Source organism: Paramormyrops kingsleyae, chromosome 7 (assembly GCF_048594095.1).
Source record: "Paramormyrops kingsleyae isolate MSU_618 chromosome 7, PKINGS_0.4, whole genome shotgun sequence".
Classification (NCBI taxonomy): domain Eukaryota; kingdom Metazoa; phylum Chordata; class Actinopteri; order Osteoglossiformes; family Mormyridae; genus Paramormyrops; species Paramormyrops kingsleyae.
In genome coordinates this window covers 24,370,166-24,392,257 of record NC_132803.1, presented here as the reverse complement: position 1 = coordinate 24,392,257, position 22,092 = coordinate 24,370,166, and the positions used below count along the sequence as shown (strand labels likewise).

General features: G+C 42.8%; 1 protein-coding gene across 3 annotated transcripts; it reads right to left on the bottom strand.

The window, feature by feature from the left end:
* Positions 1–843: 843 nt before the first annotated feature.
* On the bottom strand, positions 844–19,376 carry fam163ba (family with sequence similarity 163 member B, genome duplicate a). Of its 3 annotated transcripts, none has more exons than XM_023831884.2 (4): positions 18,011–19,376; positions 9,383–9,594; positions 6,172–6,287; positions 844–3,750 (listed from the first exon to the last, which is right to left on the bottom strand). In XM_023831884.2, exons 3-4 carry the CDS (start codon positions 6,262–6,264, stop codon positions 3,349–3,351), a joined length of 495 nt encoding a protein of 164 aa, XP_023687652.1. In that variant the 5' UTR covers positions 6,265–6,287; positions 9,383–9,594; positions 18,011–19,376; the 3' UTR covers positions 844–3,348. The 3 variants fall into 3 exon arrangements, with proteins under 3 accessions (XP_023687652.1, XP_023687653.1, XP_023687651.1); XM_023831885.2 differs by having other exon boundaries at positions 9,383–9,550; positions 18,011–19,375; XM_023831883.2 differs by lacking the exon at positions 9,383–9,594 and having other exon boundaries at positions 18,011–19,374.
* Between the last annotated feature and the right edge of the window lie 2,716 nt (positions 19,377–22,092).

Genomic DNA, 22,092 nt, shown 5'->3' with positions numbered 1-22,092 from the left:
ACCTGATAGTATATGCAGGATAAAACAATATGAACTAAGCATGCATTTTTTATAATTTAGCATTTAGTAGGGTTTAATGTTTATTTAGAAATTAAATTGCATTTTTCTTAATATACTATACATATCTATGCATATATATATATATATATCTATGCATATATATATATATGCATATATATATATATAATATATATAAACATTTATAGAACAACATAGAATCTCACATATGATTCGGCTGAATAAGGAATGCATATTCTTGTTAATTCATAATTCTTTCTTATCCAAATATATAAACAAATAATATAATGAACAATATAGAGACAAAATGATGATATGGCAAAAAGCTGACAAGCACATGATCCCTGTGGCCTGTACTACAAAGCGGGGTTACTGGCTTATCGGGGTAACTTGTCAGATTTAAGGTAACACCGTTTAAATGGACTTCATATTCGTTCACTTACATTTTGCCCAGACTACCTTAAATCCAACAAGTTAACCCGATAAGCCAGTAACCCTGCTTCGTAGTACAGGCCACTGGATTCACAATCAAGAAAATTACATTGAAGCCACATTCTGGTGTCATACACAAAACAAAACACATACCAAATCACCAAGGATATATGGTACAAAGCTAGCATAAAATGTTGCCTTTGGCCTGCTAAATCTCAGTATGCAAATAATTCTGTCGAATACAGTATTTAATTAAGAATATTCTAAATTATGGAGTACTTTGTAAAAAAAGATTAAAAAAAAAAAATTGTGAAACTTCCACAAACAATTCAGCTCCAGTGAAAACATTCAATGGAACTGAAACTCAATACGTCACAGAGTCAAATCTGCACAAAAGATTTAAACTGTATTTTATTACCCACCAAGTGCTAGCCTCACAGATTTAACCACGTCAGTAACATGTCAGAATTACTGAACAGTAGCAACACTGGAACGGGAAGCGTTGTAAAGCTGAGCACAATGATTTGAAAAACACAAATACTGAGAGAAAGCAACATCCAGCAAGAATCAAGAACATCAAACAATAATTGTAAATATTAGTAATTAATAATATCAACAATGACGGTATGATGGTAAGAGCAATATCAATAATGTCTCTTACATAATCCCCTTTCATCTGAAGTCTATAACACATAGCCCACACTCATCAGATACAACCAATTAATTAATACTCTCTGTAACAGCTGCACTCTACTACTGAAATTTCTGGTGCATATGCTTGTGTGAAGGGACTCAGTTGGTGCAGCAGGGACATAAGAGGATTATTCTGGCTACGACACACAGCGGCATCATCCCTAGATGCCAGTCACATCCCAAGAAGCCAGAAACATTCACTAAGACAAGGCCACCAGGTCATCCACAAGCCTTCCAGTGATGGGATGGCACAGGCAGAGTACCTAAGACTGTCGTCTATCCAAAACCATTCCTCCAATGGCCTGTCCTTGAGCCTGCGGAGAGAGGAATGAGCAGGGGGGTAGAGGCGGTAAAAATCATTGAATAGCATTACTAGGTTCTTGCTTTCTTGGAAGATGTAGCTCCTGCTCCAGTGCTGCTTGTAACTGTATTCACTGGAAGCTCAGTCTAGCCGCACTTACACCTAGTCGACTCTTCAATGGCACAAATGTACGTACTGTAATGTGCCATCTGCCCCACTTGTATGTCCACAAAATGAATGTAAATGCAAGTGAATGTAAAAATAAAGACACAACAAAATGAAAAATTCAGCTTTTAGGTTTCCGTTCTCCTGTGGCGAGAATCTCACTTTCTGACTGGAAAAATACAACCAACTCACAGAAGGTAACAACAAATTAGCACAGCTCGGGCCCCACTGACAGAGGCCAGCGTTCAAATGCTCTTTCTGTATTACTGTGTGTAAAAATGATATGATATAAAGATATAATGCAAGAAAATCTTCAGCTTCTTCCCGCTGCTAGAGTGCAGAAGTTTGAGAGGCACTCATCCAGACAGACGTGTAAACCAATAAGCGTCCAGACTAAACAGAACTAATCTGAGCGACAAACCAAAATATGGGACTTGGTTGAAAAGGGACAGCTGGTGGCAGAGATGATTGTCACCATTCACACTTCTATTCCTGCACGTCAACAACAGAGACACTCTCAGCAGAGTGGGCCGACCCCGGAGAGAGAGATTCCACTGGATAGCAGCCATGCTGAGTGAAGGGGACACCCCCTGGGGACACCCCCTGGGTGAGTCTGTTATACAACGCTAGTAAATAGAAGGTGATCAGTCACGAATGCAAGGTGTTCACCTCAATGAAAAAAAAAAACAAATAAACGCAAAATAAAAAGCTTTTCCCACATGTTCCTCTGTTTTAAATATACTTTGTAGAATAACATCTTACTAAAAAGTCTTACACAATAGTACCTATACACCATAAAATAATAAAGTTGTACAGTCAAATATAATGTAGTTCTTAGGCCACAAAATTCACTCGAAAATGATAACTTTTCACAGAGGTTTACAATTTCAAAACAATAAGAAAAAGTTCTCGCACTGGTGTGGTTAGTCCTTGGTGTATTACTGCGGCTCACTGGCGTGACGTCAGTGTGCAAGACTGTGAGCATTTTGGGCACGTCGACGGTACATCTCTGCAGCTAATGTTCCACAGCTGCTCCAACTAATTGTCAAAGCCACACCTCAGTACTTCAGCCCAAAAGTGAAATACCTGGTATCCAAAAAAAATAAATAAATCTGTCCCCCTACAGGTATCAAAAAGGGATCGGGTACTTTTACAGGCAGCAGGTAGAAATAGAAACCAAACAGCTTTCCTGTAATCAAATGTATTCGGCGCAAGGTAATGGCTTTCTTTGTAGTGGCTGGGAAACTCTATAATATACACGGATATCCTAAAATAATTTAAGCCCTTAATTTTAGATGTATGACTGGATTATAACTCTGACAGACAAACCTAAGTGGAGCTCCATTCTGAAAACAGTCAGTGCTTACTCATAAATACAGGCCATAGTCTGTATGGTGCTAAGCTCATGAGTGTAAGGGGTATTTATTTTGTGGGGCTGTGGGAGAGCCATGTCAGGGGTGGGAAGTTGGACTTGTAAGGAGAGCCTTCAGAGTTCTGGTTACGTCCATTTTTTTAGGCTCTTCTAACATGAAAAATAAGGGGAGGGGGGTTTAAAAAACAGATATAGATCATAAGCTTCTCTGTGATGAGCATCCCAAGCTGGGTAACTGTGCATGAGAATCATGGGAAAATGCCTCTGAATGTGCAGGAGGACGTGTCAGGGGTGTCCATGTGAGGGGGTATGGCTTAACAGTACATCCCTGCTGGGGCAGCGCCGCCCTGCTGGCAGCCAGAGGGAACTACACGTCGGTGCTGATGCTGCAGCTGCGCGTGAACATTTCCCTCATGGTGACGGCGCGTGTGAGGTTGAGCTTGTGGTAGTTTGGTAGTTCGGTGGGCAGCTCCATATCGCGCCGCGTTGGCGCCCCCCGGAGGCTGAGGCGCTGGCCGCCATTGCGCAGGCCCTCGGGCTGCTGTAGGTAGAAGGGCATCTCGTAGTGAGTGCAGGATGGACAGAAGGTCTGCGAGCGCGTCAGCTTGCGGGCCAGCGGCGGCGTGAAGAGCGCGGGCCCGTTGGCGTTTGCCGACGCCGTCGCTGCAATGATGTTGTGGTTGGAGTGAACGGGCGGCAGGTGTGACGTCACCGCAAAGTCAGGCTCCTCCTCCTCCGACTCCGACTCCTCCTTTTTGCAGCAATAATACTGCAGACGGAGGAGAATGTCAGTTAGTTAGTTAGTTGGTTATATTTAAATAGCAAATAGCTCAATTTAAGTTTTAGCTAGCTAATTTATTTTTTATCGTACATCTTATTACAAAAACAGACCCTGTCAGATACACTGTGCAAATGTCTTAACCAGTCAAAGAAAAGTGATGTTAAATCATGTTTCTATTGGTATAAAACTATGATTTTATGTGTGTCAAAGCTTAACAATTTCGAAACCACTCCAAAAATCACCTCACTCTTAGCAACGACCATCTAATGTACCCATGAATGTGTTGACTCATACTAATGTGTTGACACCATTAGAACACTTTGCTTGGCTAATCAATGCCTCACTGTGTTATTTAACTAATTACATAAATTACTTAATTGAACTGTGGTAGTGAAATTGAACCTATACATGAAACGGCTGAGGTGCCCCTAAGGAGAGGTGTTCACCTAGACATCCACCAAGATATCCGTGACGTTTTGTACACTTACTAGCCATATAAATAGCTGTAAACATTTTCGCTGACTGCTTAAAAATTTTGCAAAGTACTGTACATGTTACTACGAAAAAAAGAGGCCGCATCAAATATACTTTTCAAAGGATCCAGATTCAGAGACAAATTTTCATACTACTTGGGGGAAATCAATCATTAATGAAAGTTTTAATGGAAAAATGGGAGCCTTCTTTAAAAGGCCCCCCTCGTTCCCATCGTAAGTTACGCTTCCATTCTGCCCCATAACCGAAGGGTCGTCAGCATAAAGAGGTTAATGACAGAATCTGTTGAAAAGGAATATATAGGATCCCAAAGCAACCTGACAGAACCTGAGAAAATCTGAATTATTGCACAGTTTTGTCAGTGTAGTTGCTTCTATCAAGTACCGAGTTCAGGGCTCTGAATAAAATCGTATTGCTCTCGTTTTATGATCCTAAATGACAGAAGTAGAAGGACCCCTTGAAACGTTTGATGTCAGAATTCAGGTTGATACATTCAAAGACAGATGAGTTGCACATTCAAAGAAAGCTTCCTGCAAACCTCTGTGGTATTAGCTGTTATTTTAGCACTTGTGATCACCCTGTTACCTTTAATGAGTCTGTCCATTCTGCTCTGACCTCTCGCGTGTAGGTGATTTTGGCCACTGAAACTCATTCTGAGAGCAATGCATGTTCAGTTTCAAATTAACTCAAACATTATTCTTTGTCCATCGCGCCATTCTCCGTGAACTCGACAATCCCGGGACGGCGGCTGTTTCTGACATTTTGGAGCCACCATGTCTGACGCCAACACTCACACCATACTGAAAGCTGTACAAACCAGGCCTTGTCATTGTTACCATGCTTAGCTGGACAGTGAGTAAACCTCTCAACCCAGTCTGGATGCTCTATGCACTCAGTTGTATTTGATTCAGCCACATGACTCATTATTTGTGCTAACAAGCAGGTGTACCTGATAAGCTGGTCACTGAGTGTGCATATCATTAATTATAAACGTATTTATTTGGAGTTTTAACACTTCTGCAAGGTCAATATGTAAACAAGCCCATGCGGTGCCCCCTCCCCCTCTCCCTCTGTGAATCCGTCTTTTTCCAGCCTTGTCAAAACGTGTTTCTGGTAAACTGGACATTTAGCCAATGCTGAAGAGCAGCTCTCTAAGCAGCAAAACACTGCCCTAAGCACAAACAGGTCATTTAGAAAGGACAACCTGCCATAGCACAAACAAGAGCCTTTTTAACTGACATCCAGAGGCAAAAAACCTGTCATGCTCATGTTTCTCTGTTTATTTTTTTTCCTTCCCTCTGCTCTCACTACCAATTTTTGTTATGTCATGCCAATAAAGGGAACTGTGTAGGTAGCAATATCACTGACAGGGAAACAGCTCTGCTTTTATCTGGCGTTCAACAGAAGTGTCGGGCCAGTGTTAGCACAGAACAGCAGAATACATACTTGTGGGAATAAAGCTTATCTTTTTGTCTGTGCATACTGAGCCAGAAACCCAACTAAAATATCCATTATCTATGTCACAATGTGTACAGCCACACATAATATGGAACACTGAAAGTGTGTGACGGCCAGACATGGGATATATTACTGACAATGCCTTATCTCCACTGGAGGATACAGAAAAATGTCAATTCATTGGCTACAGTGTTTCTATAGGACAAATGATATCTGCTCTGTACTGCTAGAGATCCTTCCATTCATGCATCCATTTTCCATAACCGTTTATCCAACACAGTCTTGTGATGAGTCTGCATCTTATCCCAAGAACAACAGATCACAAGCTTAAATGAAATTGCACTTCATCGCAGGACATGCATACACACATATGTGAATGCACACACAAGTACACACCAAGGACAACTCAGAGACAGTGATAGCAGTTATAAAAACCTTTAAAATTCCCATAGCACTCACCTGTAGCCTACAGTAACACAGGACTGCAATGATGCACAGTAAAATTACTGTAGCTAAAATTCCACCTGTGATGACCACTGTCCCGGCTGTCATTCGAAATCCTCTCCATCAACACCCTGCGTGCGGCAGACAGAAAGGAGAAGCGTCAGTACACACTCACTGTCAGCATCTTCTGCAACCAGCAGTAGATCATCTAGTAATCGGACCCCATCTCGCCTCCTGCGGCGTTTACGTGCCACATTCACTCACTGCCAGCTGTCTCACTCCAGCCCGGGCAGGACCATAGAGAAACACCCCCCCCCTCTGTTCACACAGCGCAGACGGTAACATGCGGCAGTAAGTCATAAGCGAGTGGTCAGTCACACACCCACATTACCATTAAGTGGACATTCTGAAAAAAACATCACACTGCCCTGTGAAAAATCAGAGGTTTAGTCAAAGATGTACCTGTACCAGACCTTCATATGTGCCCTTCCCTCCCGGCCTTCCCTCCCGGCCTTCCCTCCCGGCCTTCCCTCCCGCCCTTCCCTCCCGGCCTTCCCTCCCGCCCTTCCCTCCCGCCCTTCCCTCCCGGCCTTCCCTCCCGGCCTTCCCTCCCGCCCTTCCCTCCCGGCTAAAGCAGGACTGTCAGCTGATGATATACGATTTGCCTGCTGGATTTTATTACACCTCATTTGTCTGAATTAATCAGTCAATTTGTGACATACTGGCTAAATAATTTATACCAACAAACTCCCCTGAAAAACTGCGATGTCAAGTATTTTCTCAATATATAGTGAAATATTTGTATTTATTGAATGAGTTAATTAAGTGCTAATTAGATGACTGAGATTATTAAGTAACAGGGCTCAAACAACTAGGAAGCTGGGCTCTGATGAAACCTGTGATTTTTCCATATATCCTGTCATTTTCTATGGCCATTTATTCAGTACAGGGGTGTGGGGTCAGGAGTCGACCCCAGAGAGCATTGGGCGTGAGGACAGGGGCACTCTGGCTGGGGAGTCAGTCAATCTCTGAGTACGAGAACCTGCACACACACACACAAACTTGATCGATTTCGCCACACCGATTCACCTGGGAGAACAGCTGAAATCTGGGGCCCGGAACCAAACCCACACCGATTCACCTGGGAGAACAGCTGAAATCTGGGGCCCGGAACCAAACCCACACCGATTCACCTGGGAGAACAGCTGAAATCTGGGGCCCGGAACCAAACCCACACCGATTCACCTGGGAGAACAGCTGAAATCTGGGGCCCGGAACCAAACCCACACCGATTCACCTGGGAGAACAGCTGAAATCTGGGGCCCGGAACCAAACCCACACCGATTCACCTGGGAGAACAGCTGAAATCTGGGGCCCGGAACCAAACCCACACCGATTCACCTGGGAGAACAGCTGAAATCTGGGACCCGGAACCAAACCCACACCGATTCACCTGGGAGAACAGCTGAAATCTGGGGCCCGGAACCAAACCCACACCGATTCACCTGGGAGAACAGCTGAAATCTGGGGCCCGGAACCAAACCCACACCGATTCACCTGGGAGAACAGCTGAAATCTGGGGCCCGGAACCAAACCCACACCGATTCACCTGGGAGAACAGCTGAAATCTGGGGCCCGGAACCAAACCCACACCGATTCACCTGGGAGAACAGATGAAATCTGGGGCCTGGAACCAAACCCACACCGATTCACCTGGGAGAACAGCTGAAATCTGGGGCCCAGAACCAAACCCACAGGCTTGGAAGTGAGAGGCAACAGTGCTATCCAACGAGTCACTGCATTACCCCTATTTTACAACATCTACACATAATATTTATTTTTAATGGAACTGGCTTCTCTATCTGTTTCCCACTGTAAAAAAAAACAACAATTTGAAACAGAAATGCACAAATCCTATATCTCATGTCTTCCGGGAATGTCGTAATTAAAGTGGCAATGTTTCAGTGTTACAAGTTATGTGGCACTGCGCATTAATGACAAGCACTGGCTGCCAGATAGGTTGACATATCTATGACAGGTTGACATATCTATGACAGGTTGACATATCTATGACAGGTTGACATATCTATGAAGCCTACAGGATGAACATTCACTGAAGTCCTAGGTGAGGGCATATCCCCTACAAAATGATCCGAGGAGTCACTATGTGAGGTGCAAATGCACTGGTCTGAGAAACATTATCTCTGTGTCATATAAGTACACTCACCCGTGAGATTCAATAATCACCTAGCTAAAGCTGTAGTGATCCAAACCCTTTCTTGGGAATATGGAGGTTCTGGATGCCATGATACACATACCAAGGAAGGTTTAGTGTCACTGGCTCCTGAAATTCATATTGATAAATTCCTTTTTTATTCTGCAATTAATTTACCTAGCAGACATCCAAAGGGATGGGTGACTGGGAAGGCAGGGTCAGCCTGTCCTTGGAGCAATTTGAGATTAAGGGCCTCCAATGGTGAAAGCACTCTGCTGAGTCTGGGATTTGAACCAATGACCTTCTGTTCACAGACAGTGCATCCCGACCCACTGCGCCACACACCCCCCAAGCTTAAACTAGGGAACCCCAAATGGAAATGCAACACAGCTAGTCCCCCCCCCCCCACTAATGCATGAAAGCAACAAAGAGCTAAGAACTGGGAGGGGCTTTAATATGTATTTCCTCAGGGGGCCCATTTCAATATTTTTAATGATACATAAACCGGCTGAAAAAATGTAATTTTGTCAACTGATGAGACGTGACTGTGGACCCCCTACAGCTCCTCTCCGGATCCCAGGTTGAAAAGCCCCGTCGCCTAGTGTGGGGGAATGAGGCACAGCAGGAGCCCCTTAATAGCTCTTTAATTGGTATCCTGTTGATTATTAAGCCCAAGTGAGCTGAGAGGGCCAGTCTCCCCATGTATGAGAGCATTTGCAAAACACCTGCCTTGTTTGGTTTTTCAGGAAATGGAGAAGAGTTTATTGGTTACATGCTAATTTTTGCATGGCTACATCCAATAATATCGTGCTCCCTGATTCTGACACACTACATTTCTCACTATCAACTACTAATAATAAATCTAGGAAATGAGTCTCCACTTCCAAGGCCAGAATAGAAAGATACCCGTCTGTTTATGACACTCTGTTTCTACTGCACACGGATTAGATAAACCACAAGTCAAAAAGGTGCAAATACACTAACACCTTTCACGAATCACGTTTCACACACCTTGCCTGCTTCATGCATGTCTGTTCCGCTTCATCTCTCTCATGGACCAGTAGCTGTAAGCGAGTATTCAGGGTTCACCTGGTTCTAAATAAGCCCCAAGTGACAGAGCAGGATATTGGGCATCCAGCCAAACATGGAAGACTCGATTGGGTAACTTAATTGCAGATTCTGTGAGTGGAGAGAGAGAAAGCAGGAAAGACTACACAGTGGGACTGACAGGGAACAGAAACAAAGAGAAGAGCACTGCATTCAGGAAGATTTTATTTGCATAAATGCCTTACTATCCTTATATCACTTAGAAATTGTGGGAGCCCGATACTGTGTTGGGGCCAGTGTGATAAATTTGACCCTTTGTGTTTCCATGGCAACTGATCACTGCCGCTACACCCATGTACTCTTCAATTAATGTGACCCAATCAGCTTGGAGGAAACATAGACAACCGTGCTGGCTTTTTGTCTGCTGGGTCTTTCCTTATTTTTGCTTTGGGTAAAGATACCTTGACTCATTTTAAGTCAGACTTTAACTAAGCAGTAATGTTGCTTTTGCAAGATTAGCACAAATGATGGCAAAACTATCATTTGTGTTTGTGAGGGAGGGGGTGCAAAGAGAGGAGGGGATTTGTTTCTGAACAACATGTGGACATTGCTGTCTTCTGTTTTGTTTGGCTCCCAGTATCCAGAGTAGTGGTTTGACACCAGTCGCAGGAGCCGTAATCCTCTGACATTTGTCCAGTTCCCTCTTCAGCCCTGACCATCAGCTCTGCATCCTTCCCACTCCAATCAGCCTGTTCCTAACCGCAGAGGGTCTGTGCTACGCGGCTCGCGTACCCATCTAAACCAGGGATGTTCTCACAATGATGTCATTCACATTGCATCATAGATCCTAATGCTCACCAGTGGTTCTCTGCCAAAACACCAAGCAGTGCATGTTCAGTTTCAAATTCAAAACACACATTCGGTTAATAACCATCAGTGTCTTGTGATTCAACGAATTTTGATATAATGAGACCATACAAATGGAAAAGCCAAAGATGAATTCATGCTGCTTAATATAGAAATCACTCCAAATCAACATGCTGCTGAATTTCAGTTGAAGTCACACTAAGTCATAGTTGATTCTTTTCTGGAAAACAACGTAGGCTAATTTGTACAAGTACCGATCATACTGGATGGTTAAAATGTTATATTCGGCTCTTCACAATGACTTCATTTGTTATTCAGTTTCCATAACTACTCATTTGGTTTTCAGAAATAGAAAAGCTGGCTGCAATTTGTTAGATAAAAATAAGTACAAATTCTGATGTTCATACAATAATGGGACTGACTGAGGTATGTACATGCAATTGTGTTTGTAAAGGTCACTTTGACCAAAACCTTCATAACTAAAGTTATATCTCTAAGCCTTAATCTGACTGTTCAAGGGTGAGGAATGACTAAGATGTGTTTTTAACCAGACGGTCTTTGGGTTAACATGCCATCCTTCGACATACAGTATAAGGGTCAAAATATCTTTAAAGTTTAATAGTTTACTCAAGTTTAGAATAGTTTACTCAAACAGAATTCAATGTCCATCTGTAGAATGAAAACCTGCATGAAGTATATAACAGCTTGCAGGGATCAGGATTATTTAACCCTGTTTAAAAAAATCCAGTCACACTTCATAGCAGGAAGCTGACAAGCAGGTCAGCTGACCATCCAGAAGCGCAGCCTCGGCAGTTATTTTCCATGGGGGGTCAAATCTGAGCTTCGCTATGCCTGCCGGGGGCCATTACTTAATGATTATTTTCAAGTACTTTGTATGCTACAACAATAGAATTGTTAGATTTTCTATATATTCACTATTAATTCAAAGAAAGATTTGTGGGCAAAAAACTCTGTTCATCTGCAGAGACTTTACATAAAACTTGACCGTTTTTTAAAGATGGCGCGGTCCGGATTTGACCCCCAGACCAGCTGTTTCCCAGGCTGTAGTAGATACACAGTCTCTCCAGTTCAAACAAGTTCAAAGATGGGGGCGCTGACGTGCCACTTGGAGCAGAGTCATAAGCGGGTGCATCCATAACAGCGAAGTGCGGTAAAATCACTGTCTTTCGGTTACGTACATCGCAATACTTTGTAACACACTGATACACACTGATATGTTAGCAGGGCATCAGAAGGGTAGGACTGTCTGGCCAGATTCAGGGAACGGGCCTCAAAACCTACTGCTGGAGGCCTCTTGCTCAGTAAAATACACAGTAGGCTTAAGCAGGGGTCCCAAGTTGACATCTGTATGTCAGTCACTGTGTGTTCTGTGGCATTCTGGGTGTACCCAAAGAGCAGTACAGATAATCTTTCAATTACGTGGAAATTAAATGTTATTTTGTTTATACAATTTGTTTTTTTTCAAGTTTACCCTCATCTGGGTCATTTCAAAGGTACAGTCTGAATTTGACAAAGTGCTTATCAATAAAAATTCAGGCGGACCTTGAACCATAAGAGCCGGTGTTAAATTCCGGGCTCCAGCTGTGCTTCCTGACAGCAAATGAGAGCGTCCAGCCCCAGAGAACACAAGGACTGCGTACCCTTTCAGCTAGGACTCCAGCGCTAGAGGATAAGAGATATTCCAAGGGCATTCTGGGAAATGTTGCTCTGCGGGAATCTAAGCCAAAAATAGTACGTACTGCAATAGGAGCGAGTATCCCTATGAATTCTAATTAGGCAATTATCTAGCATGCTGGGAAATATGAATCCAAAAATCGCCTCCAGATTTCCGTACACTTAAAATGACACCAAAGTTGTAGCTGTTGGAATGCAACGGTAAACTTTTAATGGAAAAACAAATGAATTTAGCAAATATGCATATTATTCAGAGTTAATGTTCCTATGGTGATCGTAGCTGGATCTTTTTATTATTATTGTAAATACCATATTTCTGAGTCAAGGGGTCAGGATTGGTTTCAAAACTGGTATAGACTAAATCAGCCCTGAATGCCCTGTCTTCCTCAACACACACGGCGCCCCCACAGCATTGTCAGGGACACGTCCCTACAGTCTATACCCAAATCTACACCCTTGTTCTGATACGATAATATTAACTTTATGAAGATATATGCAAACACAGAGAGACGGGTGGCCAGGTTTCACCTGAACCTCTTAAACAAGCATATGTTGCACCTAACCCTCATGCAGGATATTACCGATTACAAGATTAATATTAATATACTCTATTAATATCTTAAGTGAATAAGATATATTGCATGTATTAAAATCTCTCATACATATGCATATATAACTTATGGCAATCTAAATTCCACACTAGGGTCACTGCTAGTCAACCTACAATGGACTGTAATTCAAAGCAAGAGAGGTACACTGAATAGAATATTGGACTTACTCCAATCATGCTAGATAAAGAGTTTTTTTTTTGGAGACAGACTGCACTCATTGCCAGTACAATGAAGTGACGCGTAATTAACATCTGGATGCTAAAGCAGTGGTTTGTGCCGTCCCGGTGTGGCGAGCTTCCTGTCGGCCATCTCAGCGCTAAGCTAGAAGACGCGTTCGGTTTAATTACTGTAATAATAATTGCAACCAAGTGCTCAAGCAGACTGGAAATCAGCAGACAATACAATGACAGGAGCAGGGCTCAGACCCACAGCCGCTTAAAGAGCCAGACTTTATGGGGATTTGCTCAGGGCTGTATTTAGAGCATTACATCCGATGAAGCAGAGAGGATGAAGAGAAGCTCGGTGAATTTCACTTGATGTTGTACTTGCTGAAATTCATCTGATATAACACACATGATATCAAGGGAAACAGTGTCCTTCAATTTTAGGTTATTTGTCTTTGGAGGAAATAAGACAATTTAGATTTTTTCAAATGTATTTTTATTTTTAATTTCACAGCATGCCCTCTTTAGTGTACAACAGGAATAAATAAATTTCCTTACATCAGTGAAAAGATAGATGCAAAAACAAAATGTCCACTACAATGGACATAAATGAATGGGTGTATATCTCAGGAGGATATAATGCACATGATGACCTTTCCCTAAACCACCACTGCATGATAAAACAACATAACTATTTTTTTCTGAATATCTTCCACAAAGCTACAAATGACAGACAGGTTATTTGTTGTCATTTCAGTACTATTTTAGTCACTGCGTATTATAACCGCCTGCAACATCAAAAAGTACAGTTCCCACGGCAACAGCGAGCGGACACACTTTTTCAGATTCTTCAGAATCTGATTCACACAACTAAGTCAACTATGATTTACACCAAACAATCCGTCCAAGAAAAATATCACAAGAAACAACTTCTGTTATTTAAGTCAGGTAAATACGGGACAGATCTTGAGTCCCCAACATCTAATAAGAAACCACCAGGACATTTCAGCCTTTCTTACTTACCCCAGCAACTCTTTCCAGAGGATCCACCCCTTTCTTTCAATACACACCCAACTGTTTTACAGAGTCCCAGGAAACTACCCAGGACAGAGCACAAGGCAGGCACATGAAACTCCACATACACACAGCAGGAGCAATATCTGATCTCCCAGTCCAGGAGACACGAGGCGACAGAACAACCCACTGAGCCACCAGCTGCTCGGAACAGAGAGAAGCCGGCGTCTGACATCACATCGTGTGATAATTATTTAAATCTGACCTTTTGACAATGTGGAGGACCCGCTCCATTCAAATGTTCATCAGCTACACTTTAAAGATATTTTAACCCTTAAAATGTAAAATATTTTCCATTAACTAGTTTTTATCATTTCATTTATTCCCTAAAATGAATTGTTGTCAACTTGGATCTATTCTCTATGTGTCCCTGTATATGCCATTATTACCCAGCTGTGTAGATTGTTTTTTTCCCTCTTTCACCTATTGTGTCTTTGCGTTTCTGCAAAGCACTATACAATAATAATAACAATTATAATAACAATAATAATACTGCTACTACTACTACTACTACTAATAATAATAATAATAATAATATTCATTTACACAGGTGGGTTGACAACAGATGTGCTACTCAGATGAATCAAGACCACACTTATTTAATTGCTCATTGACTAAGAAAATGATAGAAAACCGTGATAATTACGTGAATCGTTCAATGAGCTTTACAATCAAGACTAATGAACAAAAGCAGCACACATGGGTAATCTGAAGGACGATTTTTACTGAATTGCTTGGCAGCAAAGGCACAGCTTTTACACCTATAAGCTTGGACTTCACCTGAATGCGTCAAACTGCCAGCGGATCAGTTTAAACCTCTGCACTGAGCAAGACAAGCACACACGAAGCAAAAGAAGCAAAAGTCAGTGCCCAGGCACTGTACAGCTTGCTCCGCAGTGAGAAAGATGGATTGTGCAGTTCATAAAAATGCTTTTGAATCCACTAATTACAGTGGAATACATGGTTAACTCATAAACTGGTCTATTACACTCATTTGCTCACAAAACATTTTGCAGGAAAGAGACTGGACTGGAGTATTTTGGCAAAGCTAATTCCTGTTTTCCATAATCTCAGGCAGCATTGCATCTGGATTAAATGAAACCACTTTAAACAAAGATATAGGTTCACCAGAGGAACACCTGTAACAGTCCATCTGTCCAGTGGAAATACACTGCCCAGAACAATTTACCCCCGCAGAATTTAGCCCAGCGTTGTAGGTATGGGCCAGAAACTACCGGAAATCTGGTCCACTGAAAGAGAATCTGCACGTAGTGCCAAATAGCTAAGATGGAGGTGATGTTTGCCATGAAATAATGCAGGGGGCTTCCACGTCCCGCTGTGGGGGACCTCTGCTGGCTCTGGCATTCAGTATGGAAGGTGAGACGCAGAACGTGGAGGAAACAGGCCCCAAAGGGATCAGTGCCGTAGGAAACGTAGGAACCTGCCTGAAAAAAACAACTGTTCTTCTACAAGCTATTGGTGCATTTTTTTGTTTGTTTTCTTTATTTTAATTTTTTGCAGTGGTTCCATTACGTCACTAATTAGTCGCCGGTTCAAACCCGGCCTCAGCACGTCTGTGGGTCCTTGAGCAAGGCCCTTAACCCCCAGCTCCCTGGGCACCGCTACAGGTGGCTGCCTTTCGCGGACAGCTTACTCTACAAAGAGCAGGTTGGGGGAGGCGTAAAGGCAATTTCCCCACGGGGATCAATAAGGTATCAGTTATTATTATTATTATTAAACTGGAGAAATAACACGGCAGTGTTAACATGTTCCAGTGGATAAGTTCAGGTTCTTGCTGAAGGGAGACTGTGGCATTAATGGGACATGAACGTCAGAGAAGTATGACACCTAAGCCAGCACCTTGGTCAGTACTGAGTCCACGTGTCTTTGCTATGAAAGAGTTTCGTCAGGATCTCAGTTCAGTTCCCACAACATCCACGGTCTCCACAGTGAAAATATTCTTTCCCTACCATTTAACTCAGAGCAGAGGTGGTGTGCGGCTCTGTGGGTTAGGATTCCATACCTGTGATGGGAAGGTTGCTGGTTCAGATTCTGGACCCCACAGAGTGATGTCACCATGGGGCCCCTGAGCAAGGCCCCTAACCCCCCCAGTGGGCCCAGGGACCAGCTAACCCTGCTCCCTTAAAAGAAAACTTTACTTTGGATAAAAATGTCTGCTCAAGAATTAAAATAGGTCTATATTCAGATGAAATACTCACACCATTTTAGCATATAATGTCACATATACGGCACTATTGGCGGATCACAGACGTTTGGATAAATCGCCAATTTCCCCTCTAAGGGCGAGAGAGACACGCCAGCGGAATGGCATGTTAATAATACAGCTCCACAACTGATGCAAGGAAACTAGACACTTGTGTTTAAAAGGGACAGACAAATTATGATGGGAGAGTGGGAAAGGGAAGGGGGGGGGGGCGGGGGGCTTAACAAGAAGGAAATGGCAAGGGGGAGGGGCTATACAGAGGGTGGTTTCTGCGCCGACAGGATGATTACTGTTCAGGGGGTGAAAGGGCCACAACCCGGGGTGGGGGCAGGGAGAACCAGAGGGCAGCCACAGAGGACCAATCCACAGCACAAAGGACATTCCTCACAAGGTGGGGGGGGGGGGCGTCTTTCTTTAGCTTTGATAATGAACCAAATACTTACGCTAACAGCAATTACATTGGTTCCAGTTATTAACTTGACCCTCTGTTTTTTTGTCATAGCAATACATGCTATTTTTAACATTAAAAACCATGTGACTCGCTGACTACCGACACGAGAAGGTTGCCATGTACATTTCTCTCAAAGGCTTTGGAAAAGGAATGCAAACCTATTCAGGACCGCAGACATATGACATCACAGCGACTAGCCATGCTCTAAAAGCCCAGGATACCCAATCTGGGTCCTCGTAGGATAGGACGGGCTATGCTTTTCCATTTAATCTCAGCATCCTGTCCTGAGATTGGAGATACAGCATTATGCAGTGAGTAAAGTCATCCAGTAGTGCTGCAGAAAGAGAAACCTAGGAAGTCCAGGACCTAATCCCAGTGAGACGAGCAGTTCCCAGCCAGCTACTTTACAGCCATGACATAACATTACCGCAACATTATTCATAGACTTCAAACTTCAAGCACCATTCTGCACTGTAATCATTTCATTTTCAAACTAGACACCGTCAACGCCCGGTACAGCTAGGATGAAGATGAAATAAATGAATTAGCTGTCATTGTGACACGTGCACTGCGATGAGGACAGCAGACGGTCCCTGGGGGAATCAGCAGATAGGCTGGGAGCATAAGAGGCAGGGCCGTGGGGGGGGGGGGTCCCAGCGCAGGGAGACTGGCCTGAGCCGTCCTGATTGGTGAGCACAGGGGCACAGGACAGGTCAGGCAGCACCACGAGCAGTGGAGGAGAATAAGCAAGTAACAGTGTTGATGACCCCCCCCCCCCCCCCCCCATCTTCGATGATTAGAAAAAAACTGCCACTCATCCTTTCCATGAAGTCTTTGGTATTAAGGCGGGATCAGAGTCAGGAATTTTCATTTCCATTTTTCACTGCACCTCTATCCCTGACCAGTGTCCACAAACTGTGTGACACACCTTCCCAATTCTCCGCTCATGTGGCTGTTTGTACCATAGATTCCAGCCTGAAAACCAAACAATCCGTTTATATGTGAGCATAAAATCTGTCTTCAGCTGTCAAATCAAGATGTTGTCAAATCAAGAATTTGTACTCCACTGCGCTAACATAGCTCAGGTAATGTCGCCATTTCACAGTCTGTACTCCTTCCGTAAGTTAGTTCATTCTCATAAATATGAATGCAAATGAAGAAGGGCCTAGGTACAGGACAAATTCCCACGTGGTCCGTAGGCTGCCTGCTTGTGACAAGGATGGCGACAGATCACAGTGCTGCGCTTTTTAAGTGTATATGGTAAAATAAAAACGATCATACTCAAACAACTCACCGTGCTTTTCCATCATAAACCCCAACGAACACTACCAGACATGTATCACTTTGTCCGATCAGACACTCCTTACATGGATCAAAATGTTTAGGGAAAAGAGTGCAGATTATTTGAAAAGTGAAAATGCTGCTGCAAGTTGCGAGACACTTGATCGAGATAAAACTTGGACTGTGCAGTAAGTTTTATCGAAAAGAAGAGAAAACATACTTTACCTTTATAAACGTTAGAGTCGCACAGGATAGCATCGGCGATGCTGCTGGTTCATGGACACAGTCCGCAGCATCAGTGACGCTGGCGCTTAATCCCAAATGGCAGCAACCCCGTTATGATGATAGACGATAGTTTCAGAAGGTAAAAAGTAACGCTGCCAGCCGCTCTCAGTTGCGAATATTACTTTTCCACACGTTTTTCAATTATGCTTTTCCTAGTGATCAGGTACAATTATTTCAATATTCAAAACGATGATTCAAAACACTGTTCTTCTTAGTGGCTTTTTTTTATAGTAGGCGATAGTACTTTCCTTGCAGGAGACGTATATTTGTTGTTATAGAGACTATATGACAGTGCATGGCTGCATTAATTGTCTGTGTTTGAAAATGTGTCACTGCAAAATATGTGAAATGTGTAAAAAGAGGTTTTGTTTAGAACTTAAAAAAATACAACTCGCAGCAGTTACAGATTATATAACCTTTTCCCAAAGGCATCCATTCTCTTGTTTCATTTTCAGGTAGTTGTAAAATGTTCTTCAGATTATAATACTAATTCATGCAGACATGTATATACAAAATATTTGCAAGTTTAATGGTTTAATGGTGCTTCCCTTCAATCAGCCAAGAGAACCGGTTTACGAATATATATCTATTAAATTCCAGGTGTTTCTTTATTAAATATCCGGAAGCATGCGCTGAATTGCATGAAAAATCATCTTACTGGTAAAATGTCTTTCGCGTTTTTAGCTGTTTTCAGTGACTTTGAAGAAGAAAAATGCTTTACAACAAACAAACAGGGCGCACTTTCCTCTTGCAGCCTTCCTCTCTACAACAATGAAGAAAATCACAGAGGATCCATAACACGAAGGAATCTTTTTTTTTACCATTCACCGGGGGTCCACATTTCTCGCATCTGAACGCATCTTCAGTGAAACCTTTAAGCAAATTGCACGATTGCCGACGGATCCATGAGGTCGCAGCGCGGAGCGGTTTGTTAAGCCCGATCTCCGCGCAGAGTAAAGGCTGATGCTGATATGACGGACGGTGCCAGCGCCTTATCCCACACGCTGACGATCGTGGACGCCAGCAAGGACAGGTCTGCACTCATTGTCCTATAATAGCCAATGTGCTCCGCAATAAAGCCTTCCACTGATCAAAACGAACATTTCAGAAAATATGTGACCACAACCCTAATGCACCCCAATGCAGGCATGCTGCTGACCAACGATGCTGTCACCATAAAATAAATCCGTTTATCATTGCTTAGATACTTGCACTCATTACAATGTACCGGTAAAGACTGGTATCTCGTATAAGGGAAATGCATTGATAAGTTAGCTGATTAATGGACGCCAAATAGGCTATACGTGAATTTATTGTATACGTTCATGTACACGGTACATTAATGAGGGTGTATATGTGCAAAAAATGTCACTTCCTGTAAGCTATTTTGCTTTATGTTTGTGACATATTATGAGACATAATACGTATTATTTTAGACGTAAACAAATAACAGGCGCATATGTAGAAAGGGCATAACTTGTTCATACATGAAACTCAGTGTTATTTTTTAAGTAATTTTCAAAATTGAATGTTAACAAATGAGCAATAACTAATTAATTGTTATCATTTATGGGATTTTCTTTGATTTCAAGGGTCTATATGCACCTCTTACTCATTTGATGAATAAATAAAATTAATATTTCACTTTCCCTTTTTACTTCAGTCCATCTTGCATCGCCCAGACCCAGAGAGCGCGGTTTAGGAAGGACGAGCGAAAGCATCGTTTCATTCCATCCATTATTTAACCTTAAAATAATAAAGGGGACCGAGATTCCACCGCGTTGTGCTGACAAGGTTGTTAAATATACATAAAGGGAAAGAAGGGTAAGGCTATTTTCCCCCATTCTTGGCGTACTGAGTCCTTTCGCTGCCGGCTAGATGAGCAGTTATGTGTCTCTCCGAGATTCTCAAGACGTCCAACTTCGCAAAAGAAACGCAGACGGCGTTAAGCGGAAAGTCAGCAGGCTATTCTCTTCGGGGCAGTAAAACAGCAGAGAGTAAAATACAGACCAATCAATCTACTTCGAAGGGCACCCAAGGCAGCGACACCCACAACACGCCAGCGACACAAAACAAAAGCACAATTCAAAGAACTGCCAAACCTTCTCAAAGTAACAGAAGTATCTCAGGCACAGTGATGAGTTACACAGCGGATAAAACAACTACAGGCAGGTAAGAAAAAGTGAATCACAGCCAAAGACGCTGTCTGTTTAGGAAAAGAGAAGTTACATTTTAAGCATATTGAAAGAGGCTTTTGAGACAAATTACGGCAATAATAGTAATAATAATGATGATAATAATAATGTAATATGCAAGAGTTTGCCTTTTCACGGAACAGCTTTCTTTGTTCAAAAGTTTAAAGAGGAATCAGCAAACGGACTATCACTTTCTCTTGGACTCTCATTTATATCCTGGTACTGGTGTAGCTGAGCATGATGGGAAACCATTAAGCATGACTGAATGTTCTGGGCTGGAGAATGTCAGTGTAGGCCCAGGGCAGTCTGCTCTGCGCGTCTCTGCTATTCGTCTGCTCTACGGCTTTCTATAAATCTCTTTGCACGTCCCCCCTCATAGAGAGAGCGTGCATCCCAGCATGGCCCCACTCCCCAAAACACGCGCCTTAGCCCTGAAAGGTCCCTCCTTCCCGTCCTCCGCCCTGCCGTCACGACCCTGTTCTCCGCCATCGCACCTTTTATTCGGCCTCCTTTATGCGTCCGATGCATTAATGCGGTGCTGCTTGGAGTGCAACATATAAAAGCCCGCCGGATTCGCAGTAAAACCCGGTGTATTGTCACATTAGACGTGACATAAATCCCGTCAGCCGCCTCGGGGGACCTCCATCATTTCATTAGCCGTCCTGCCTCCCTGTCCAAACCGGCAGCTGGTCCCTTCTTAACCTCATCCTTATCTCCTCTGCCCCCCCACTCCTGCCTTTCCGCCCCCCCTCCCTAAAAATCTTAGCCTGAAGTATGAGGTCCAGGCTCACCTTTCTGACAAAGAGGACACTGTCAGGCCTCTTTAACTGCTGCCACAGCACAGGACTCTTATCCACCATTTGTCTTCCTCGCTGATGAAGGGCGTTTCTGTCTAAGGATATTGCTTTGAATTCATCACCTTCAAACACACCTGAAGGCATATTTTTCACATTTATTTTCACCAGTGATAGTTTATATATAAGAAAATCCATGAACAATAACCGTAAACTTGATATCAATGGCAGTATGCATTATATGCACCAGCTGAGCTTCAGTTTTTATATAATCAAGTTTCAGGTTTCCACCTTAAGTGACTATTTGTTTTCTTACATCTGTAGTGTTTCTTCTATCATTTGAAAACAAACTGAAACAAGTTAAACTTAAAAAATTGTGTTAATAAAGTGAAACGGTGAAAGGGATGGTCTGGTAGCCCATTGGCTAGTGGCTCAGCCTTGCAGGTTCCTAGTTGTGGGTTATATTTCTGTGTGTGTGTGTGTGTGTGTGTGTGCGCGCTTACTCTGTGTACTCTGAGCCCACACCATAATCCAAAGGCAGTTAGGCAGAGTGCTCACTCTACATTGCCCATTGAGTACAGATAGAATATGACAGGAGAGTTAGAATGTGGGGTCCGTTAAATTTTAACACTCAGTATAAATCGATATCCATATGCAAAGACAGTAATATTTTCAGAATGAAAGTGTGGATGGTCCTACTGTAAACCATTTTTTATCTTGTTTTGTTGTGGTAGCTGTGTATTTTAATGAATTTTAAGAATTGACCTCACTGGCTGACATTGACATTTATACTTATTTTGATTGTTTTTACGGTTCTGGTTCATAGCAAGCTGATCAAATTCTGTACTTTCACTACCTGAAGAGCCGGTCACAAGGATCACTGGTGATTCTGCCACTTGATATGAAAACAGACACTTTAAACGAATATTTGTAGCACACACCTTCTCTAATTTAGTCAATGAATCCTACAGATCCAGCCAGCCCAAACCTACCAAAGATTAAATAGGCAATAACCCTCACTTAGCCTGGCTGA

Coding starts and splice junctions, on each gene's coding strand:
- fam163ba (XM_023831884.2), bottom strand. CDS start 6,264: ATGACAGCCGGGACAGTGGTCATCACAGGTGGAATTTTAGCTACAGTA. Junction 3,751..6,171: donor TGTGTTACTGTAGGCTACAG/GTGAGTGCTATG, acceptor CTCCGTCTGCAG/TATTATTGCTGCAAAAAGGA.